Below are 23,236 nucleotides of genomic sequence, written 5' to 3'. Positions count from 1 at the left end.
TGAAAACCTTGTCCGGGACAAAGATGCCGATGCTTGTCGGTTAACTTGAGAGTATCATAAAAGTACATCTTTTTGGGTTGTGAAGAGCTAGCTCTCACCCCCGTTATCCCACACATCTCAATCCCCAAAAAAACCTGCTCCCTTCCCTTCCATGGGCCCTGGCCCCTTTTTCACGACCTACGCTGTCCTCAGAGCCGTGCCCCTCCGGAAGGTCCACTCGCCGGGCCCGTTGCTGACCCGCTCGTAGCCCAGCACGCCCTCGACGAGCGCCAGCACGATGGCGGGGTTGACGGCGAAGCGGGCGCGCGCGCGCTCGTCGACGCTGAGCGTCAGGCGGTCGTGCATGGCGGCGCCGAGGCCGAAGGCGGACGCGTGCAGCTCGCACCGCACGGCGGGCGGGCGCCGCGCGTCCTGCGGGTCCGTCCGGCACCAGCGCGCGAGGTAGTCGTGCAGCAGCTGCAGGGAGGGTGCGTGCGAGGCCGTGACGGCGACGCGGGCGTCGCCGTGCTGCGCGACGGAGAGGTAGTACGGCGGCTGGAGGAGGAGGTGGTCCGGCCGCGGGAGGGAGGCGGCCTGCGGGAGGAAGACGGGCGCTGCGGCGGCCGCTGTGGTGGTGGGTTCCTTCACGTCGGGCTTGCCCGTGGACCTGTCCATCTCGACGTCGGCCCAGTCGTCGCCCGCGCCCGCCGGCGCTGCGTCGTCTGCTGCCGGCTTCTTCTTCGTGGTGTTGTTGGTGCTGCTGCCGTCGTCGAAGCAGTCGAGCAGGGCGCCGGAGAAGGCCGGGTACAGCTCAAAGGGGTCGATGAGCTGCTTCTTGGGCAGGTTGATGATGAAAGCGACCCGCTCGTTGGACCAGGATGTCGAGGCGGATGCCGTGGACGATACCTGGTCCGCCGTCAGCCCTTCCATATTCTTGCCATCATTTTTTTTTCGAGCGAGCAAACAAACAAACCTCGATGAACAGCCGCAGGCGCGACCACGCCTTCAGCTTCTCGAGCAGAGTGTCGGTCCACTCGGCGTTGGCCTCGTTCTCGAGCAGCTCGAGCAGGGCCTTGCACCACGCCTCGACGCAGCCCGCGACGACGGCGACGAAGCGGCCCTTGTCCTCGTAGAACGGGTCGAGCTCGGCCAGCAGCTGCTGCCACTCGGGCTCGACCTCGACGTCGTGGCCGAGCAGCTCGCGCAGGCCGGCCAGCGACTTGCGCAGGGGCTTGTCCTCGGGCTCCCACTGGTCGCGGATCGCGAGGCGCACCTTGAGGGGGCTTTTTTTAGGTTGTCAGTTAGTCGGCATGGTGTGGAATTATGGACAGCATTTTTCTTCTTCTTCTTGCTGTGGATAAGGGGGACCCAATCTCGAATCGGATGATTTGCGGACTTGATTCACTTACAGCGTTGTGGAGGCCATGATATGCTGCAGGTTTATGAGAGAGAGAAGAGCTCCTTTCCTTGGTGGCCTACCTCTGATTTTGGTATCTTGTTTCTTGTGGAAAGTCGGACGACGAGAGATTGTATGTCCTCGGAAGCTCCCGTCCACAAAGCAATTCCCACGAGTGATGCACTGGCAGGGCCCATGATATCACCAGGTATTCATCGGCAGTCCATTTAACACGACACGCGGGCCGGCGTGACGGGGAGGTGTCGGTGCCAAGACACTAGTCCGCAGAGCTGAAGTGATGGGCAGTGCAAGTGGCCGGCCGGGCCCCAGTTGTCTTTGTGGGCGTTTTTCTCCTTTTCTCCAACGAAGTACACCGATTCCCCGATGCACGTCCACGGCCGCGGAACCAAAGGTAGTTACAAGGGAGGGGGGTTATGTTGCGCTAGATTTCCTGTGTAGTTTGTCTGTGGGTTGGACGCACAAGCTGGGCGACGTGTGTCGTGGTGGTCTTTGTTGTTGAGTCTTCGAGACAACCAGACCGGATCGGACGGCTTCGGGACCACCGTTCATGCTAGAGCTCCAGCTTCTGCCTCTGCAATGTGCCGAGATGCCCATCAACCTTAAAACGCTCTGGACGACGTTATAAGTCAACCGCGGCTGTTTCAGGGGTAGCTCCAGTTGCGGGTTGTCTAAGCCACGCTCACACTCTCAGCACAAGAGACATCACCAGCGCTAACCGGGCCAGCTAACGAACGCCCACTCATTTACCCTCATTAACCAACAGACTACGCTCGTTCGGGCCTCAGGGCTGAAAACCAGGCAGATTAGCTATGACCGTCGAGGGCAAGGATGCAGAAGACTCACTCGGCGAAGCCCCAAGAAGGGGATCGATGTGCAGCAAGACGGATGCCGACTCCGCCAGCCGCACCCTACAAGACCGGGGCGGCTTTTGAGCGAGCGGAGTTCTGTCACATATATGAAGAAGAGCTTGGTTGCCTATTGAGATGCCACGTTCTGTCCTCCATCACTCAGTTATAAAAGCTGGCTCTTCTGTCTCCAGTTACCTCCCCTCTCTCCCTCCCACCAGCACTAGCAGCAGTCCAACGAGGTTCACTGAGCTCCTCTCTTCTCGCCCCATCACAATGCCTCGTCTCCCTCCCCCCGCGAAGCTTCCCCTCGCCGTCCGGAAGAACAGTATGGGCCCCTTTCACCCTCCTCAAGTCACCAAAGACGTGGGCATCTAAAAGCTGACACAAAAGCCTTGGTCCCACAGTCCGCGATGACTGGGAGTCCAAGAAGGACGACCTAGAGAAGCAGCTGTCCGAGGTCCTGGGCACGGCCTGGACCGTCGACATCGACCCGGCGGCCATCTGGCCCTACCACGGCGACGGCTGGGCCAAGGAGTCGGTGGGCAGCTGCCTGGCGGCGTATGTCGAGGGCGCCATCTTCCAGCTCAAGTACTTCAAGCAGTACCAGGGCGACGCGGGCGTCGCCGAGGTCAACGGCATCTGCTCGGCGCACGTGCTGCAGATGGACCTCGACGAGCACGAGAAGTACAGCTACTGCGGCGCCGAGGTGCGCGACCGCAAGCTCGTCATCCTCTTCCGCGAGGGCTGCCTCGGCACCAACGTCGACCAGGCGCTCGAGCCGTCGGCGAGCCTCTCGCGCGCCCTCAACGAGGCCGAGCCCGCCGAGGGCTCGACCACCAAGATGAGCTACCTCGCGCGCCAGGGCGTGCGCGAGGAGTACGACCCCAAGATCGACGAGGTCCGCGCCAAGATCGCCAAGCTGCTGCAGCGCGAGGACATCAAGCTGGACCCCGGCTTCGAGGCCGTCTGCGCGCGCCTCGAGGCGGAGAGCAAGCGGCCCGGGACGGACCTGCGCGACGACTGGCAGCGCAGCCTCGGCAACATCGCGCACTCGTACTTTGACGGCGCCGCCTACACGCTCGAGTACCTCAAGTTTGGCGAGGACGACATGATGCGCGAGGCGCTCAACGAGGAGCTGGCCAAGGGCGTCGTGGCGCTGCGCGTCGTCGACGAGCTCCAGAACGGCTCGTACTGCGACTGCGTCGTCGAGGACGGCACCCTGTACCTGCAGGCCAAGCCCACGACCTGGGGCGTCAACACGGGCCAGGCCTGCGAGAAGCTGGCCGACCTGCTGTAAGAGGAGATCAGGAGATCAAGAGATCAAGTATCCCGGATGCTGGATGCGGGAGGAGAGGAAATGGGCCTGTGTCTGATTAGTGATGCACCGAGGTTAGTTTGTGGCTCGACCTGAAAGAGCCACTGCCAACCAAAAACTTGATGAATCGGAATCAATGAGAGCATTGTTTTTGAGCGTTATAAAACCTCCTGGATCAGCAATACCTCTTCCTGACACGTCAGAATGAACGCAGATGTGCGTGCGCCTGGACAGTGACCCGAGTCGACTTGAACTGCCAATGATGCCAGAGCAACAGTAGCCTTTCGGCCATAGTCTCGGCTGTCAACAACAGGGAGTTAAATCGCAATCATAGCTTCTATAAGAGCCCGCAAGGTCTCGACCGGCATGGTATTCACGAAAAAGGCGTGGTTTCATGGGTGGAGCACGGGTGTTTTTGGTCCGCGTTTCACATCTCCAGACTTGCCCTTGGAACTGACGGTAGTGAGTACCGACAGTGCAGGGGAAGAAGAAATCTCTTGTGCAGGACTGGGCCTAGGCCGTAGACCCCGGAACTGGTAAAGGGTGGCATTTGCCAAAAGGTTGTATTGAATGTAAGCTTATTTGCTCCAAAGATCGGACGCTGGTATGCCGCGATCCCTGATCATCCTGTGCTGCAAACAATCCCAACTGGTTCCTCCCGCAAACAAGAAACGTCTGAAGTCCCAAGATGGTTGTTGCTAGTCTATCGTGATCCTCAAAATTAAATGCTGTACAACGCCGTCGTATGGGCTTGTTGTTTTATTTTCTTTGCGTGTCTGATCGAGTTCTGGATGCACGCTCATCCCCCGTAGCTTTGCTGACCTGGCGACGCGCCTTGATCCTTTACAGACCCTTGGCCTGCATGTCGAGGTAGACTCCCTTGGAGTCAAACTGCTTGACGTTGCCGTTCGCATCGGTCATCGCGGCAACGTTGACGGGGACGGCATCCTGGGTGTTGGCCTGGCGCTTGATGAACTCTATGCTTCATGTTAGCATGCTGTGGGACTCGATCATGTCACATCCCGTAGGTTTCGAGTTGCCACGAACCATTGCGCTCCTGGATAGTGACGCCGAAGGCGACGGAGGCGAGGGCAAGGATGCAGACGGTGTACTTCATTTTGACTGTTGGTGTGATTTGAGTTCAACTCGGTTGATGACAAGAATGAGCGATGATGTCGGCCGGCGACGAGCAGGTAAGATTTCAATACAAGAAAATAGACGGCGAAGAAAGAGATAGAGAGCAGAGAAAGAAGAGAGGAATCTACGGCAGGACGGGAGAAGGGGCTTTTATTCTGCATCACGGTCCCAAGGCTTGATCGACTTGGAGATGTGCGGCCGGCTGGTTTCAGCCGCCAAGGCATGACGACGCAGGAGATCTGATCATCGCCACGGACAATCCCATCCGTTTCTCACCTTTTCAGGGTTCTATCCCGTATCCCCAAGACTCCTGTCTATCCGGCCACGGGGGAAACAGGCCAAGGTGCGGCCCTGTTGGTGGCTGACCCTCGGACTTCGCTTGGTTTCCACAACCGCCATGACAAGACCCTTGGCACTTGCCATCGCGGGCCTCGAACATGAATCCTTTGAGGCTCTTCCCAGGAAGAGGAGCACAGCCTAGATCTGAGCACAGCCCAGGCCTGCGAATGACGCGTAATGAAAGGTAGGGGATAGAAGAGATGCTCCATAACTACTCGAGTCCCGAGTCAAGGAGATACCCCTACTACGTTAATTTCGTTAGCGTGTGCTAAAGGCGAAGAAGCTTTAACCGATGAGAGGTGAAACCAGTCGACTGCCGCAAGAAGCAAGGAAACCGCCGCCATGGGGTAAGATACCCTGTCGACAAGAACTTGGACTGCTCAGTTGGGTTGCAACAGTGATAAGGCGGGGAGTATCGAGGCTGGCACTGCAAATCGGGGCGACGGGCTGAATGGGGGGTCTTGTCACAGACCCCTGTTCTGGGCCTGGAGATCAGACAGCCTCCCGCCCCTTTCCCGAGCTTCCGTGTTCCACATCTTGTCGAGCTGGCCAGGCACATGCTGGTGCCTTCATGCCCTGGCCAAGACAAGACGAAGCGTGTTTCTCCGGGTCCTTGTTGGCTGCACTCCAAATCAAAGAGGATCAATCATCCAAAGATTGAGCTCCCATTCAAAAGCTCAAAAGCCAAATACTGAATGGGCCGCCCTAGTCCAATCGATTTGACGGTCCTTTTCTGCTGATTTGAAAGAGTGAGTTCTCTCCTGTTCTCGGGCGCTTGATGCAGCAAGCCACGGATGACGACCTGGGTGAATGAAGGCTGGAACCATTCAAATGGCTGGCTGCAGGGAGGCCGTCGCCCAGCACATGTACAGCTCCCTCATCGGGCCAACTGCTCGCTCCATCACTGTGATTCAGTGCGCCGCCGTTCGGCTCAGCTATCGACAGGTGGCCATTAGGACTGAGTTGGTTGCTTCCGAGTCGGGCATAGGCGATCACCTCTGATTCTCGATCCGCAGATGGTGGCAGCAGAAGTGGGTATGGTGAGCCTGGAACATCAAGGCACAGATGCGATAAGATAACGCTATCTCAAGCGCTGAGGAGGATGGATGATGATGCATGTGATGTGCTGACCTCGTACAGTGCTTACAGTGCCCAAATGCGGGGGAGGACACGAAAGCGGGGTCCAAAATGTGCTCGATTTAGCGGCACACGCCCACTAACAACCGTTCCAAGGTTACCAATTGGAAGCGGGCCGGACTTTGGGCTGACTCGTCCATCCAGGCCTTCAACCTCACTGCCTCCCTCTCTAGACCCTTTCTCTCGTTTTCTCTCTTCTTCCTACTCTCTCTCCCCTTTTCCATTCCTCAGCGCTTCCCACCACGCACTCTCCCCCTCCCCACCAAGTCTCCGGCTAACAGAGATTCGGGTGCCCTTTCAGTAAACAAGCTCATTGCCGCACACCCAGCCCCGTCTTCGGACATTTCTCGGTGCGGATCACGGACCCGGCTTTCTCTGCCTTTGCCGGTTACGGGAGAGTGAGTGCCCACACTCGCAGCACCAGCACCAGCACCGAAATACTATTGTCTCCCTTGTGAAAACTTGTGTCTTCCGACTTTTTGCCACATCGAGAAAGAAACCTGGGTCTATTTAAAGCAAGTTCAAGGTCGAAATTTCACACCTTGGCAAAAAAGACAACCTGTGTGAACTGCAAGCGTGCGTAATGGCTACACCCGCCCACTGCCTCTACTGCTTCGAGGTGCTGGCCGCCGAGCTCCAGGACCGCGAGCCCCTGTCCCTCAAGGAGGTGCAAAAGTCCTTCCTCGAGTACGCCAAGGCCACCGCCGGCTCCTCCGGCCCAGACGGCCTCGCCAAGCGCCTGCCCGCCCTGCGCCGCCTGGCCGACGCCTCGACGGGCTCGTCGTCCACCTCCACCTCCACCACCAGCCTCTCCACAGGCGCGCAGCAGTCCTCCTCGGACGGCGGCGACGGCAGCGGCGGCGCGGACACGCCCATGACGTCCCTCTCGTCGCTGCCCGGCGAGGACGACGACGACGACGAAGAAGACGAGGAGGAGGAGGAGGACGAGTCCCCGCTCTTCGTGACCTGGAACACCGTCTCCCCGCGCCACGGCCACAGCCTGCGCGGCTGCATCGGCACCTTTGAGCCGCAGCCGCTCGAGGAGGGCCTCTCGTCGTACGCCCTGACCTCGGCCCTGCAGGACGTGCGCTTCGACCCCGTCGCCGCCCGCGAGCTGCCCTCGCTCGAGGTCGCCGTCACCCTGCTCACCGACTTCGAGGACGCCGCCTCGGCCGACGACTGGGAGCTCGGCACCCACGGCATCCGCATCAGCTTCTCGCACCACGGCCGCCGCTACGGCGCCACCTACCTGCCCGACGTGGCCGTCGAGCAAGGGTGGACCAAGGAGGAGACGCTGGTCAGCCTCATGCGCAAGGCCGGCTGGATGGGCAAGAAGGACCGCTGGCGCGACGTCGAGCTGAGCGTCGTGCGCTACCAGGGCAAGAAGGAGAGCCTCGAGTACGCCGACTACAAGAAGTGGAGGGAGTGGGTCGACAAGACCAACAAGAAGGCCTAGACCGCACCGGCAGCTGGAGAGAGAGGCATGCATCGGATGGCAATTGAGATATTGCATAATGTTTTGCACACATACAACCAACGTAAGGGATCAGCATGGGCGCATGGGATATCACGACTGGCGTTTTTGGGACAGGGACTTAGAAAGGTTTATACTTGAACATAGAGGCTGAAGGAGCGACCGACGTCAGCTCCTGCAGCGCCAAACTGCTCTTCTCATCTCCCGTATTCTTTTGAAATTCACACGCATCCACCAGACATTTACGCTTCACTGACACAAGGTGCATGACTGTCCCTTGATCGACCCATGGCCGCCACCCTGAGGATTGACCGGATACATCACATTCGCGTCTCCTCATGCCAACAGCCCCGTGTAAATGCAAACTTCATTAGTGTATAGTCGTCCACTTTCCTCTGCTTGCCTGCTAAAACCCTCCACAGAGACACGAATCAACGCCAGAAAAAAAAGGTATATCCCTTGGAAATGACGACACCCCTTTGCCCTCCACAGCAATGCTGATAGTAAAAAAAAGAGACCTCCGAATGTCAAAGTCGCTGTGCTACATGTTCTGTTTTCGCCTCGCACGCATGCTCTCAAGGACAGCGGGGAATCAAAAAGCAAAAGGTGTCAGGCTCGCTCTCAAGTTTGCAAGTTCCTCCTCCTCTTCCCGGCTCTCATCCTCCAATTCCTCGTCTGTCTATTGACGAGGCATCAACAGAAAGACACACAAGGATAAAAGAAACATCAAAACCAGAATGCCATGCTAGCCCAGCTCCGAGAAATGTCAAAATCGACCGTGATCGCATAGTCGTTCGTCCGTTCGTCCGCTCTTGTATCGTTCCCCCCTACGGACCAAGTCACCAAGAGGACAGGTAGCCATGCTTCCGACCTCTACCAGCACCTCAGCGTCTTCCAGAACCCCTTGCCGTCGTCGTCTCGACCGAAGCTGCCGCCCTTGAAGTTGGGCCCCCGCAGGCCCACAGCCCTCTGCTTCCCTCCGCCACCAGAGCCGTTTCCATTTCCGCCGCCGCCGCTCTTCTCGCTCTCGCTCGTCGGCAGTGGGCTCAGGGGTTTCGTCATGCCCCGGCGATCCATCTGCGCCGTGTCGTGGTCGACGACGCCCAGCTCGGCCAGGCGGCGCGCCTCGGCGACGCGCCGCACGATGAGCGCAAACGTCTCCTCGATGTTGACCTCGAGGCGCGCGCTCGTCTCCATGAAGCCGCACCCGTGCCGGCGGGCCCAGTCCAGGCCTTGCGCGGCCGTCACCTGCCGGCTCTCCTGCAAGTCGCACTTGTTGCCCGCGATGATCTTGACTGGGGGCACGGTGCGCGCCCCGCCGCTGCTGTCGTGGACGCCGGCGCGGCGCGCGCGGGCGGCGTTGTCGAGGCGCGTCTCGGCCTCCATGTCGATCAGGTCGTTGAAGTACTGCAGGGCCTCGAGCGAGTCGGCCGACGTGATGTCGTAGACGAGCAGGAAGGCGTCGGCGCCGAGGTTGGACGAAGCCCACATCCCCCTGTACTCCTCCTGGCCGGCCGTGTCGGTCAGGGCGAGGTGGTAGGTGGCGCCATCGATGCGGCGCGTGATGCTGTAGCTGTCCTCGATGGTCGGGTCATACTCGGAGGTCCACTGGGAGCGGACGAGGCGCAGTGTTATCGACGACTTTCCGCAACCGCCGTCGCCGCAGATGGTGATGGAGATGGGAACCGGGGGCTGCGAGTTGGACGGGTGCGCCGAGTGCGGCATGGTCCCTCGGGGTGTCGCGTGTGCGCGTGAAGGCGTGTCTGGTGTACTTCTTGTGATTATCTTTTTTTTTTGGGTGGGAAGATGCGTCAGAGTGTCTCTGATTGCCGGGACGGCCGCTGGACCCTGGTGGGGTAGCGCGAGTCTACCGGGCGAGAAGAGTGGAAGAAAACGTGGCCAGGCGGGCTGGGCTGGCTTTAGTAGATGGGAACTTGGCTGGTCTAGTAGCGACGCGGCGCGAACTGGGCGGCTTGTCAATGCCAATAGCTGGGCGTTGTTGGTCTGAACAGGCTTGGGGAGGGGAAACCGCGACGGAGGATCGCAATGAGAAATTGATCGAGTCTTTGAAGGAAATAGAGCTTCATCTAGTGGGGCTAATATTTGTGAGGGTCCGGTCGAAGAAGTAGGCGTCGTGATAGCTGTGTTTCTCCGGATGGTTTCCCGGGAGAGAATATGTGCGCGTCGGTTCACGGATAGGAGGATATGAATTGGGGTGCAAAAAAAGGAGAGGCCAACCTCAATTTGCGCGTTCCGCAACCGAAGCTTTGGCTGCCGTGGTTGGAGGATGATTAGGCTCTGTGGAGGCGGGGAAGCACCGAATGGGCAGGAGCAAGAGAGGATGCGCCTGCAGATGTGACTGCCTTGCGTCGACTCGGATATGTAGTGAAAAGGGGTCGTGAGGTCAGGAAAGGGAAGGGAAAGGGAAGGGAAAGGGAAGGGAAGGGAAGGGACGCTTCAAGACCGTGTGATCAATCACGTATGAACGAGGGCAGGAAAGGAAGAAGAGACGGAGCTGCTGTGACTGGAAAATCGACGAGAGTGTGAGGAGCCTGCGAGGAGAAGGAGAAGACAAGAAGAGAAACTCGAAACTCGAAACTCGAAGGATCGAGGCCTAGCAAGCAGGAAACACAGAGCGGACAAGTGCAATTGAACGAGTTGGCCTGAGGGTAGGTACCTTACAGTACGTACTTCTTCACTTTGCTTCATGTTCTCTCTTTTTGTTTCCTCCTCCACCGGAGACCCAGCGATCATCGACTGGGGTTCAAATGGATTGTCTTTTCGCGCCCACCACTATTGCCCAGGATGTGTGCCGGGTTGCGCGCGTGCATGCATGCAGCACTGAGGAAAATTTTCACACACGATTGGGAAACAGAACCCCTTTACGGAGTAGCTCTTGTTACTGACTCCGTACCGTACCAAAGAGGTATGTAGTTCGAAAGGGATCGATCCATTGGCTGCTTGTGAGGTTTGCTGCGCGCATAGAGTCTCCGGACAGACCACCTAACTAGCAGACCTACGGAGTGTCCTCTATCCACAATGTGCTCGTGCTCTCGATAGGCCGACGGCGTGTTTCCTGTTTGTCTCTCGCTTGCTCTGGACAAGATAGGCCGAGACGGCATACCCACCCAGTCGGTGGCCGTTGTAACCTCAAGCTGCGACTGCGGAGCATTATTTTCAGGGTCCTGCTGCTTATAGACCTTTGTGTGGCTGTAGTTGGCCATTCTGGCCTTTGTGTGTGAATCTACCAGGGGTCAGGCCATCATCACTCGTAAGGTAAGGAGTACAAGTACAAGTAGATATCTCCATCTCCGTACTCGGTATTCTTTTCGTACTTGTAAGTGTCAGGCTGTGATCCATGTTGCAGGGTTTCGAGATGGATCGCCTTGGTGTTGCTGCTAGCCCAAGCACAGCGCCGTTGTCGCCCGAAGCGGCAGTTGATCAGCGCCGAGGCAAACCACCGTCCGCCCTGTCAAGCCTCGATTGAACACATTGATCAATTGATCCACCATCCACCGTGGGGGACGACAAGAAGCGAGCACTCGCCGCAAGAAGGCCCCTTTCTTGACATGGTAAGTACCTGCCTGCTCATTCCAGGCACCCATAGAGGTGCTGGGAGCTGACCTCGATTCAGCATGAATAAATCATCCCCTCGGAAATGGCCGAGCCCGCCGCCTGCTTCGATCGTCGTCTCGCCATGCCCGTTGAGGTGAATTGCCTGTGCGTTCTAGGGAACTGGCTCCCCAGAAAATATGTCCGAATCTCCACGTGCTGACAAGGATCGTGCAGTGGCCGTTCTCTTTTGGTTTGACTTGCATCCCTCGAGCCCGCCTCGAGCCCGCCTGACAGATGGGGCTGTGGCCCGCTAGCCACAGCACAGATAGCTGCCGGTCGACGAAAGCAGACAAGCAACGGACGTGCTAGCCTGCCTAGTAAGCCTGGCAAACCTTGGGCAGCCTGCGACTCCGTGCCGTGAGGCATCGCGGAATTAATCCATCGACAACATGAATAGACACCCTTGAAGCCTACACGCCGCTCGGAAACGGCACCGCCAGTGCCTTCCAGGTTGCCCGAGCGGAGATCTTGTCTACTCTCGGCAAATCTCCGCATGCACCTCGCCCTGCGCGGTAAGCCCTGTCACCTGTGAATGCAAACACTCGACAAGAAGACAGCAGCAGCTAATTATGCGCGCCAGCAAGTTTCATGGTCATGCGACTTTGAGTAACACAAACAGGCTCGTCACGGAGGCAGTCAACGTTTCGAAACATTGGGTCGTGTTTACCTATCTTGGACGAGCACGGATCGTCCACCTGCCGGTCTGGACACATTTGATTTGGCATTGTTCTTGGTCGTCCCCTCTCCACCATTACGAGTGCCGATATCAACCCAAGCAGCAGCAGCATGGTATATTCCGTCGTCTTTTCCGCATTGCGATTGGTCGCGGCGTTTGTTTCGCGCGGTCCTTGAACACTGCAACCGTACAGATTTGGAATGCATCATCCATGCCAAAAGCAGCTCGAGCTTTGGCTCGTTCAAAGGCATCCTTGCGTGCATGCAGCATGAGCGGCAGTTGATCCGTTGAAGAATTCCAATTGGAGCCCAGCAGGCCCTTGATTGGGGCATCACTGACCGAGGGGATCGGTGTCGGTGTCGGTGCCGGCTGGTCCAATACCTCCCTCAGCGGCTGCTTAAGCTTCCAAACCTGACCCAAAATTGGCCAGTGGTGCTGGGCCGGAAATAATGCGGCTGGCTACTCTAGATACTCGAGCACAGTACCTTCTGGTGAGTGGCGTCTGCCGGACTTTTACTTCAACGGCACTCCACCACTTACTTACAGTGCCAATTCATCGAGAAATAACATACTAGCGCCTCCATCTGTATTAGCCGCGACGTATGGGCTAGGTAATATGCTGACTGAGTTTTGGTTCCCTGACTGGCCTCGGCTATAAGCATTTCATGGAGTCATGCAACAATTGCGTGCACCTTGCAAATCTTTCGTGATGATATAATCGCTCAACGGGTTGACAACGATTCCCATCACGTCCACCCACCCGTCTTGTAGTGCATGACAGATTGTGCAGATATCCTTCAGGGGGTGCAAAGACTTGGTTTTGAGAGTTTATTCTATGCACATTCCGACCTAACCAGCTGCGGGAGGGGTAACACAACCTACAGCGGCAAAGCGCCACCACCACCCACACTGTAAGACCATGACGCAAAGTAATGGCACAAAGGGGGCCTCGTTGGCAAGCCCCGAGACCCTGAACAGGGCCCAGGAAGTTTCAGATGTGAGATTGCGGCCTTATCGCGGTGCATAAATTCAACACGGGGCCAACCTTACTAAATAGTTGACCTACAGCTTATCGATGCCGTCAAGAGCCTAGCCATTCCCTTCATTGGCGCTGCCGACGAGGCCGCCGCAACCAAGAGTCGGGGAGGTGCTCCGGCCACCAATGGCTCCAACGGCTCCAACGGCTCCAACGGCCACGCGCCGACGAGGACCAGCTTGGTAGAGACCAAGACGCCGCAGGAGCTGCTCCAGGCCCTCAAGTTCTCTCTGCCCGAGGGCGAAGGCCAAGGTAAGGAGGGCCTGGTACGGGTGATGCAAGATGTGCTCCGCTACAGTGTCAACACCTGGGACCAGGGCTTCATGGACAAGCTCTATTCCAGCACCAACGCTGTGAGTCGCACCGCGCCAGGACAGACCCGAGTAAACTACTGATACAGTGCAGGTCGGTGTGGCTTCAGAGCTGTTGCTGTCCATACTGAACACAAACGTAGGTTCCTCTGCATGGCATGTAAACCCGCCCAAAGGACTCTTGTTGACCTTGGCCACAGCTGCATGTATTCCAAGTTTCGCCCGCGCTCACCGTCATCGAGAAGGCGTCGGGACGTGCACTCGCGAGGCGCTTCGGTTTCGATGGCCCCAGGGCAGGAGGTCTCACCATGTCTGGGGGTAGTGCCTCCAACTTGACCTCCATCGTCATCGCCCGCAACACCCTTTACCCGGAGTCCAAGGCCGACGGTAATGCGCCGCATCAGTTCATCCTCTTCACGAGTGCGCACGGTCACTACTCGGTGAAGAAGGCTGCCCAAATATGCGGCATAGGCTCAAACAATGCCTGGTCTGTCCCGGTCGACTCCGAGGGCCGCATGATCCCCTCCAAGCTGCGTGAGCTCGTGCTCAAGGCCAAGGCTGAGGGAAAGACGCCGCTCTATGTCAATGCCACTGCTGGCACCACCGTCATGGGCTCCTTCGATCCTTTCGAGGAGATTTCGGATGTCTGTAAGGAGTTCAATCTGTGGATGCACATCGACGGCAGCTGGGGCGGCCCGGCCATCTTCTCCGCCCAGCAGCGCCACAAGCTGCGCGGCTCCCACCTGGCTGACACCATCACCATGAACCCTCACAAGATGATGAACGTGCCCGTGAGCTGCTCCTTCCTGCTGGGCCGCGACATGAGCATCTTCCACAAGGCCAACACCCTGCCGGCGGGATACTTGTTCCACAACGATGATGCCGAGTCGGAAGAGGTGTGGGACCTGGCGGACCTGACCCTGCAGTGCGGCCGCAAGGGCGACAGTCTCAAGCTCGCCTTGTCGTGGATCTTCCACGGCGCTGCCGGCTTCGAGCGGCAGATAGACCACGCCTTTGACATGGCGGCCTATCTGGCGACCCTCGTGCAGAAGAAGGACAACTTCGTTCTCGTGTCGACTAACCCGCCTCCTTGCCTGCAGGTGTGCTTCTACTACGCGCCTGGGGGCAGGCTGTCCGATAGCAATGAGGGCAACACGGCGAGGACGAGAGACATGGTGCACAAGCTGATCTCGAGAGGCTTCATGGTGGACTTTTCCCCTGGCGAAAGGGGCAGTTTCTTTCGCGTCGTGGTGAACTGGCAGACGCTCAGGGGCACGGTCGAGGGGCTTGTGCGTGCCATTGAGGAGATTGGAAAGGAGATGGAGAGCTAGAAAAAGAAGAAGAAAAAGGAGAAAAGTCAAAGATTCTGATACAGACTAGATCATATAAGATACCTAGGTTAATAGAGACCATAGACATCACGTAGACGATGTACAACCAATATATTACACGCCTCATTCCCTCTCAGAACCAACAAAAGAACCGGAAGCTATCGCCCAATCAAGTAAAACAGGCAGTAAAGAGATACCTAGGCTAGGTACCTAGGGGCTGAAGAGGACCCTGGAAAACAGCAATGCACCCCGACCGTTTCATCCGGTGGAGCAACAATCGATACCGATAAGATAACGATCCCCGCCTAAAAAAATTATTCTGCCATTGTAGTAACATTAGGTACAGTTAAGGATACTCTTCAATTAACCAAGCCCAGAGTCCTTCGCCCCCCTCCTATACAAAATACGAAGATGGGTGCCCGAAAGTCCAAGCGTCAGCTCATTCGCGACGAGAAGCGCAAGAAGAAGCGTGACAGGGAAGTCGCCGACGACGAGAACCGCGCGACCAAACGTCAACGAGTACAGGACGGAGAGCCAGAGGGAGATGGTGAGGGAGATGGCCAGGACTACATTCCCCTTGACGACGGAAATGCCCATGAACAGGGGCCACATGTAGGGAGAGGAGGGGGTGGTGGCGGCGGTCAAGCCCCGGAGCGAGAGTTCTTCGGTATGCTGGCGGACGAGGAGCAGGAATACTTCCGAAGGGCGGACGAGCTGCTCGAGCTGAACGACTTTGGCTCGGCCGAAGACCGCGACGTCTTCCTCGAGAACGTGTACAAGGAGGCTGAGGGCAAGGAGCTCAAGCTGGCAAGCAGTCAATCGTGCTCGCGGTTGATGGAGCGGCTGATCCTGCTGTCCAACACGAGGCAAAAGAAGCACCTGTTCGAGGCGTTTGCGGGCCATTTTGCGTCCCTCGTTACGCACCGGTTCGCGAGCCACTGCTGCGAGAAGCTGTTCATTCAGTCTGCCCCAGTGGTCACACAGGAGCTTGCGAATGGCGTGGAAGAGGCGGTGGAAGAGGGTAGCGAAGAGGCCAAGCCCGCTGCGGCGATGGAAGAACTGTTTCTCTTGACGCTTGACGAGCTCGAAGCACATCTGACCTACATCATGTCAGACCGGTTCGCATCTCACACTCTGAGAGTCCTCCTTGTTGTTCTGTCAGGGCGTCCTCTCGATCAGGTTTCCACAAAGTCACTAATACAGAGCAAGAAGAAAGAACACATCACGGTGGCTGGCGCTTCGGCCTTGTCGGGCGAGCTGGCCTCCGATACCAGAGCTGTTCCAGACTCTTTCGCATTGGCCATCCGAAAAATCATTGCCGACACGACAGCGGCCATGGATTCGACGGCCCTCCGCGTCCTGGCTACGCATCCGACCGGCAATCCAGTGCTTCAGCTATTGCTCGACCTGGACCTCTCGGTGAACCAGAAGAAGAAGAAAAGCAAGAAGGGGGAGAAGGAAGAAGAACAGACAGAAGAACCCACTCTGTTGGAGCGGCTTCTCCCTGGTGCACCGGCCTCCCTCAGCAGTACCGATTCTCCTGCTTATGACCTCGTCAATACTCTACTCTATGACCCGATCGGCTCTAGGCTGTTGGAAACGCTGATTTCCAACTGCCCGGGCAGGATATTCAAAGCCTTGAATACCAACATCCTCGCGCCGAGGATACACAGCTTCCTCCGCAATGATATTGCTTCCTACCCCGCAATCAAGGCCCTCAACCGGATGAGCAAGGAGGATCTAGTCGAGGCCGTCAACAAGACCCTGTCCCAAGTGCCGGTCCTCGTGGAAAAGGGGCGATTTAACGTCCTCAAAGCTCTCTTCGAACGCTGTGATGTACGAAACGCGAGGCCGGAAATCGATACTCTTCTCAAAGCTGTCTGTGCGGCCTACGAGGCCGAAGGCGATGCACTGGTCACCAAACTGTGCTTCCTCGACGCAGACGAGTCCGCACCAAAGAAGGACGAACCGCAGGGATTCGTCAAGAACAAGTCGGCCATGGTGTCCCACGGAAGCCAGCTGGTCATCACCCTTCTCGGCATCCACGGCTCGCCGCAGAAGGCGATCCAGAAGTCTCTGCTCGCCCTCTCGTCCGACGACATCCTCAAGCTCGCCACCGCGCCGGCCACGGCCAACGTGCTGGTGAAGGCGCTCGAGACGCCCTCGCAGAACCCCGTGTTCCACAAGTCGCTGGTCGCAGCCCTCATGCCGCACGCCGTCGCCCTCGCCGCCTCGCAGCAGGGCCACAACGTGCTCAACGCCGTCATCGCGGCGCCCTCGCGCGGGGGCGGCGACAGCGGCGGCGGCATCGCCGTGCCCTTCCACCTCAAGGAGGCCGTCATGGCGCGCCTCGGCGCGCAGGAGAAGGGCCTGCGCGACTCGTGGACGGGGCGCAGCGTCTGGCGCTCGTGGAGGGGCGACCTGTGGAAGAACCGGCGCAGCGACTGGGTGCGCTGGGCCAAGGAGGTCGACCCGGAGGACGCGCGCGTGGCCGCCACGCCCAGGCTCAAGGCGGCCGGGCCGCAGGAGGGCGGGCGCGGCGGTGGGAGGAAGGGGTTCGGGGGCGGCAGGGCGAATCCGAACATGGTCGGCTTGACGCGCGACAGGATGGCGGCGAGGGCGGAGACGAGCACCTAGAAATCCAGAAAGTCATTTATGCGCCGCATAATAGCAGATGATACCCTTTGACTGTCCTTATGGAGAGTTGTTCGAATGTGCTTGGTGCCTCACCACAGATCCTCACCACAGATAGGCCTTTGTTTAAAGAGGACATGACAGCACACGGTCATGTCAAAAGTATCACGAGTCAATACGAGGCATGTACCAAATGATTTTCTCGAGATTATACTATTTTTTCTCTGATTTCGTGTTGTTTTTCGAGAAGGCGCTTTCTCGCACAACCCAACAGTTCATAGCTCTCTCCTCGAAGGCCGATTTTTGGCCCCCTCCCCCTCCTCAAAATCATGGTATCATTAGAGCCGCCTTCCCTTCTTTCGCGGATCCCTTGATGGAAACAAAAAAAGCAGGCAGAGGAGCGCGCCTGGTTGTACCCTTTCCCACGTCAATCCACCGTTTGTTGCCTCCCCCCATTTCCCAAAGAGCAAATATGCCAATAATAATAGCTGGCTTTCTTGTGTATTCGCCGCCACTCTGAACAGCGCCTCAAGTCGAGCATATTCCAGCCCTTGGAAAGACGCTGCCGAGTGGCCAGGAAACAGATCTCCTGCGTTTTCTCCTGGCTCTCTTGCCCTCCCTCCCCCCGCCCCCCGCTTCACTCGTGTTTCGTCCTTTCGCCTCGCGGCCGGGGGTATCTCTCGTGATTCTCAACCAGTAATATGGGAGATGTGGTCTCGCGTTAACCAAGTAGATGTAATAATCCATGATGCGATCCGGTGGGCAAGGGCCTCAAAGCCTGCCCGCCCAAGAAAAAACTCCGCCCGCTTTGTTTGCTCCGTCTAATGCAATAAATGTGCCTGATAGCACATCGGAAAGGGGGTATCTCTCTCGCCCTCTACACACGAGGGTCCAATGCCGCCTTTCGCCGAAGGGACCAGGGGCCCTGAAAAGATTAAAAATAGAGATGGAAAAAGATATACCGGGCAAAGAAGGTTCTTTGGCCTTGTGGAAGGAGGCGAGCCCCGAAACTCTGGGTCCAAAGCGAGATATCCAGTAAGAACGCCGAATTGCCGTAAGATGGAAAAAGAAAGAAGAAATCGTCATAGTGGTGGGATATTAGATTGGACGCAGATCATCCAAGATGCCAAAGCCTAGGACGAGACAGACCTGCGAGCGGCCCATTTGTGCAGCGCTCGACGGTCAATGCTGGTCCTCGGCAGCGAACTGGTCGGTGTGCAGCCATGATTCCCACGAATCGCCGCCAGCACCCGGCGTGCCAACCGTGCTCTGAGAGGCCGGGAGGTCAAAGGAAGGCGCGGCGGCGGCCACGTCCTGGTCAAAGAAGTACTTGGGCGTCGGATCGTCCATAGCCGGCATCGTACTCTGTCCGCCAGGCATGGTGACATAATTCATCCAGTCAAAGCTCAAGCTAGAGTCTCCGCCGAAGCCGCCGTCAAGGCCCATGAAGCTGCTCGCCATCGGGTCGTTCCAGTCGAGCCCAGGACCAGCGAGCTGCTTAAGCTCGGGAGGGAACTCGGACGTGAAAGAGGACGAGGTGGGCATGGAAGGCATCGGCATGGAGAGAGGCTCGGCCGTAGCCGCTGTGGATGGCCGAGCCGAGTATGTCGACGACTGGTAACTCGAGCCGTTGCGATGGAGCGAAGTAGACTGGGTAGTCTCGGTGGACTGCGATCCGGGCGACAGGACGGGGGGTGACATAGGGCCGTCCAAGGAGCCGTTGCGCATAGCCGGGCTTGGGCTGGGGGCCATGGCGATAGATGTGCGAGGCGACATGTCGACCGAAGGAGCGATCGAGTGCGACCGCTCCCTCTTGAATTGGTCAGCTGCGTAGTTCATCTCTGGGAAAGTCGGCGAGATCGGGCTCCGATGCTGCTGCTGCTGCTGCTGCTGCTGCTGCTGCTGCTGCTGCAGAGGCTGCATGTACATGGATCGAGACAGCTGCTGTGAGATCTGAGACGCGTTGGGGAACTGCTCGGCAAACATCCGGTGGACTTCCTGCTCGCGGGCCAGGGTCCTCATGGCGACGTTGCTGGTAATGTAGGCGGAGAGCCTGCTGTTGAGCTCGCCGTTGCTCGTCTGCATGTGCGCTGCGAGGGCGCGGTACTGGCGGGGCAGATCGTCCTCCTCCTCCTCGTACATCTCCTCCTTCATGACGATCTCCTCCGAGATCTTGAATCCCTTTCCGGTCCTCTTCTTGTGGATCTCGGAGGCCATGCGCGCGGACTGCACTCGGGCCTCGATGCTGCGGTCAGCTCTCCGCGAGGCGGCGATGTAGGCTCTCTCCTGGTTTTCTTCATGGCTACGCTCGGTCTGGGGTTGGTTAGAAAGACTGGTTCTGGCTCGGCGAGAGCAGCATAGGGTGAGTCCACTGACTTTCTTCATGAGTTTGTCAAGGGGAGCCGGCCCGGGGGCGGGAGTGTCGGAAGGACGCTTCGGCATGGCAACACTTGTTCTGAGAATGTGTGAAGTTGACAGCCTAGAAGCTGGTAGAAAAGACGACTTCTTGGAAGCCGACAGCACAGGTCGAGCTAGGGTGTATAACCCAGAAGACTGCACGATGTATGGTTGACACGCAAGCAAGTATAAGCACGAGTTCGTGAGATACTGTGCTTGTGTGTAAGTCTGGGACGCGGTTGGTGTTGTGAGTTGTTATGTGAAACAAAAGTCCTTCTGGTGGCTACACAGACACACAGGTTCATCAAACATGTATTGTTGGTAGGAGGAGGGATCAAAGGACCAGATGGCCCGGCGATACGGGTGCCTGAAGTCTATATAATAACTCTGGACGTGGGCAATGTGCGGGCGGCGGGTAGCGTCCAGCAACCCTTGCAGGTGGGCGATGGTGCAGAAAAAAGCTACAGAGCTACCTAGGTAGTTAGTTACATGCTGGCTCAATGGGATACTTGACCTGTACCGACACCTGTGAAGAGGTAGAGTTGCTCCGAGACAAGAAATGCAACGGCAAGGGCCCTCCCAAGCAGGCAATGGTGCGGTGCGTTGACATGGGACGTGGTACCTACCTATAGGTAGCTAGGCCTTCTGCGCTGGTGTCTTGTCTTGCTCCTCTCGTTGAGCAAGAAACATCGATCGTGCGTCCCAGGAAACCGCTGGGATCGGGACATAGCAGCGACGATCGATCTCGATGGGGCGCTGGAATTGTTAGCGACAGGTACTTTTGCAAGTACCTCTCTAGTTCCCTGGCAGAGAGGCAGAGAAACCCTCCCAGAGACCACTCACGCCAGCTGCACCACCCACCCAGTTCAGCAACACCAATCGTGGCGCTGCCTCCACCGGGACCGGCCAGGGCGCCGTGGGCCAATGAGCCCACACTGGTCGACTTGCAGTGCGTGCCCGGGTCCTCCAGTCGTGCATGCGCCCAATGATTAGTGAATGCGAATACGGTACTCTCCAGCTTTCGCTTTCTCTTCGCTTTCGCACTCTACCTAGGTACTCTCGGACTCTCTCTGAGGGGAAAGAAGACATCCAGGGGCACCGCTAGTCAGGGGCGCCAGGGCACTTGATTTCTTATGCGAAATCTCCCGGGTTAAGAAAGAAAGAAAAAGATAACCATATCGACGACGCCCGCTGGTATGGATCGACCACCCATGACAGGGCGGTCGGCGACCTCGAGATCAGCCATCCCAACAGCCACACCTGAACGTACACACCCTCAGGGAACCCAATCTTGCCAATCCACAGACCTGTCAATCTTACTTCATATTTCCTGCACAAATCCGGTTCTGTCTGGAGGCTAGCAGTGGAGAAATCCCATCAGTTCCGGCAACGTGGGGAGCCGGGAGTAGTAAGATACCCTCATACCTACCTAGGTACCTAATTATGCCAGCGAGCGCCGAGCACCTTCTCCACACTTGTGACACAACCCTTACAGAAGTTGAAGTTAACTTCTGGCCCAGTGTCCTAGCTCAAACGTTGTCCCTTGGGTGCACTCCTGCTGGACGGGTTGATTCCGTTGCTTGCTGGAAGCGTCGAATTGCCGTGACCAAGCCCGACCGAAACAGTCGGCTGGGACGTTTCAATCTCGGCCGAATTGATTTGTCAACAGAAGATAACAAAGAGACAACCAGTTACGGCAAAGTTGGCGAGCTTTTGTCCAGAAACTTCCGTGGGCCGACGGAGGCCAGCTCACCAGGTTGGTTGAGTTAAATGGTCCCAGTGTCCGGGCCCCTTGCCGTACTTGTATTGATCGGCTGGGGGTTGTCGTTCCCATCCCATCCCGTTGACTGTGCGTACGGCTGAGCGGACTGGGGGGTGTCTCCTGTACTTGGGGTGGGACGACAACTTCCGGTGAACGGATGGTGCGACATCACACTCTTTGATAAAAGAGCTTGACGGCCGCCTGATGAAACAGAAAGTGTGGCCCACTGCCCGATGCGGATGGCAACAGGTGAGATATCAAGGTAACGAACGGCTTATCGCCCAGCCTTGGCAAGTGGCGTCGGCAGTCAGAGGCGTGTGTGGATGTCCAGTATCCAATATCCAGTTATTCATTATCGCCAACATGGAGGCAGAATGGAGGCAATGTGGGAAATGACGTCGAGCCTGCCAGGTAGAGCAGAGTTGCGGGTGTGGCTTGCTTGCACGTTAGAACCTACGTCAGACTTGTCTAATGCGCCTTGGAGCAGGTGGTCTCGGGAGAGAGAACCTTCTGGGGCAGAAACATGCATGGTTCTTGATGGTTTATGGAACTTCGAGCGAGTTCCAAGAGGCAGATCTTGAGCTGGCGAGGCCTCTGCTCAGTTTGTTTTGGAACATGTGCCGTCGTGCAGGACGTGGCCCGGAGCAAAGCATCCGGCTGGGTGTTCAGCAGACGATCGAGAGCTGTGAAGCAGGCACACTCATCGGGAGTGCGGGTACCTCGACAGTGACAAAGGACTACAAACGCCGTTAACAATCTGCGGCTGCTTAGCTCCCAGGCCTGCTGGACCCACCACCCGGACCTGCTTCAAAGGTCACTGATCGAGGCGATAAGTACCCAAGGTACCTTGATGGGGGAGGGAGGGGTTCCCGTTGCGGATCACAGCGGTCCCCCTCCACTGGTACTAGTCGGATCGCTGTGCTGGAAAGCCAATCTAAACCTGCTCGCTCGCCCACAGGCAAAAAGTAGCCTGTCGCATCCCTCGATTGGGGCCTGGTTGCAGACATTACCTCTCATGACATCCACGCTCCGGCAAGCTTTGGCCATCTGGGTGCAAAACCCAGAGGAATGATACTTGATTTCTCATCATTTTAACCCTTTTGATAGCTCCCTACTAGCACCCAGGCACCCAAGCAGAAAAAGGTATTGCACAGCGAATAGGCCGCCAGGCATGCTGTCATTTGTTGTGGCGACTCGCCTCGGCTGGCTTGTACCTAGTTAGTGAACCGATAAAATGCTAAATCCCATGTTTCATCAGCATGGGATTCTGCGCCCAAGTCCGCCTGCCCTGGTTCGCTACAGGTTAGGCTGCCGCCACAACTTGTGGCTCAGTGATCTTCACTCGGAGCACATTGTCCGCAAGCCATCGCTGAATGGTTGAATAATTAACAACCCCTTTGCTTTGCTCTCCTCTTTAGATGTCATTTTTAGTCAGCTATTTATTTCTCTCTTTGATTACTGAACACGCCTCTGTGGTATCCACGGCTACATCGATCGCGAGGTCAGCTGTTTACGCGTAAGTTTGTGTGTTTGCCGCCATTCTCGCTAGCTCTTAGATCTCTCGATCTCAAAGACTGTCGCATCTGTGGACCTCTCTGCCGCCGTTGTCCCAACACGTACCAAGGCCCGCGTCCCGCGGCCTACGCTACAGTGACGAAACTCAACTGGAATCGCGCTACCGCATGGCATCAGCGGTCTCTTCACACCCTCCGAATTAATTCGGGGTTTCGAATTTGCCCGTCCCGCCGCCCTGAACCCTTTTCATTGTCCGCACGGTCGTGGACTAAAATGCCTTCGGACTACTACAATCTACGGCGGGTAGGAGGGA

The 23,236-nt window shown here is 57.3% G+C and overlaps 8 protein-coding genes across 8 annotated transcripts; 4 read left to right on the top strand and 4 right to left on the bottom strand.

The window, feature by feature from the left end:
• Positions 1-177: 177 nt before the first annotated feature.
• E0L32_002676 (uncharacterized protein) lies at positions 178-1,405 on the bottom strand (the record flags this gene model as incomplete). Its single annotated transcript, XM_031136891.1, has 3 exons — positions 178-885; positions 953-1,262; positions 1,389-1,405. 3 exons carry the CDS (start codon positions 1,403-1,405, stop codon positions 178-180), a joined length of 1,035 nt encoding a protein of 344 aa, XP_030999878.1.
• A 1,112-nt stretch (positions 1,406-2,517) lies between these two features.
• On the top strand, positions 2,518-3,541 carry E0L32_002675 (uncharacterized protein; the record flags this gene model as incomplete). Its single annotated transcript, XM_031136890.1, has 2 exons — positions 2,518-2,569; positions 2,649-3,541. The coding sequence occupies 2 exons, from the start codon at positions 2,518-2,520 to the stop codon at positions 3,539-3,541; spliced, it is 945 nt and encodes a 314-aa protein (XP_030999877.1).
• An 861-nt stretch (positions 3,542-4,402) lies between these two features.
• On the bottom strand, positions 4,403-4,676 carry E0L32_002674 (uncharacterized protein; the record flags this gene model as incomplete). Its single annotated transcript, XM_031136889.1, has 2 exons — positions 4,403-4,536; positions 4,607-4,676. 2 exons carry the CDS (start codon positions 4,674-4,676, stop codon positions 4,403-4,405), a joined length of 204 nt encoding a protein of 67 aa, XP_030999876.1.
• Positions 4,677-6,755: 2,079 nt separating this feature from the next.
• On the top strand, positions 6,756-7,628 carry E0L32_002673 (uncharacterized protein; the record flags this gene model as incomplete). The annotated part of the gene is made up of 1 exon (XM_031136888.1): positions 6,756-7,628. The coding sequence occupies one exon, from the start codon at positions 6,756-6,758 to the stop codon at positions 7,626-7,628; it is 873 nt and encodes a 290-aa protein (XP_030999875.1).
• Positions 7,629-8,519: 891 nt separating this feature from the next.
• Positions 8,520-9,371, bottom strand: E0L32_002672 (uncharacterized protein; the record flags this gene model as incomplete). Its single annotated transcript, XM_031136887.1, has 1 exon — positions 8,520-9,371. The coding sequence occupies one exon, from the start codon at positions 9,369-9,371 to the stop codon at positions 8,520-8,522; it is 852 nt and encodes a 283-aa protein (XP_030999874.1).
• A 3,485-nt stretch (positions 9,372-12,856) lies between these two features.
• Positions 12,857-14,615, top strand: E0L32_002671 (uncharacterized protein; the record flags this gene model as incomplete). The annotated part of the gene is made up of 4 exons (XM_031136886.1): positions 12,857-12,934; positions 13,006-13,326; positions 13,379-13,423; positions 13,485-14,615. 4 exons carry the CDS (start codon positions 12,857-12,859, stop codon positions 14,613-14,615), a joined length of 1,575 nt encoding a protein of 524 aa, XP_030999873.1.
• A 411-nt stretch (positions 14,616-15,026) lies between these two features.
• On the top strand, positions 15,027-17,252 carry E0L32_002670 (uncharacterized protein; the record flags this gene model as incomplete). Its single annotated transcript, XM_031136885.1, has 1 exon — positions 15,027-17,252. The coding sequence occupies one exon, from the start codon at positions 15,027-15,029 to the stop codon at positions 17,250-17,252; it is 2,226 nt and encodes a 741-aa protein (XP_030999872.1).
• Positions 17,253-18,431: 1,179 nt separating this feature from the next.
• E0L32_002669 (uncharacterized protein) lies at positions 18,432-19,691 on the bottom strand (the record flags this gene model as incomplete). Its single annotated transcript, XM_031136883.1, has 1 exon — positions 18,432-19,691. The coding sequence occupies one exon, from the start codon at positions 19,689-19,691 to the stop codon at positions 18,432-18,434; it is 1,260 nt and encodes a 419-aa protein (XP_030999871.1).
• Between the last annotated feature and the right edge of the window lie 3,545 nt (positions 19,692-23,236).

Source organism: Thyridium curvatum (genome assembly GCF_004353045.1).
Source record: "Thyridium curvatum strain D216 chromosome Unknown NODE_11_length_606192_cov_83.229133, whole genome shotgun sequence".
Lineage (NCBI taxonomy): Eukaryota > Fungi > Ascomycota > Sordariomycetes > Thyridiales > Thyridiaceae > Thyridium > Thyridium curvatum.
The sequence above is the reverse complement of the archived record's forward strand: the minus strand, read 5'-3'. Positions and strand labels throughout refer to the sequence as shown.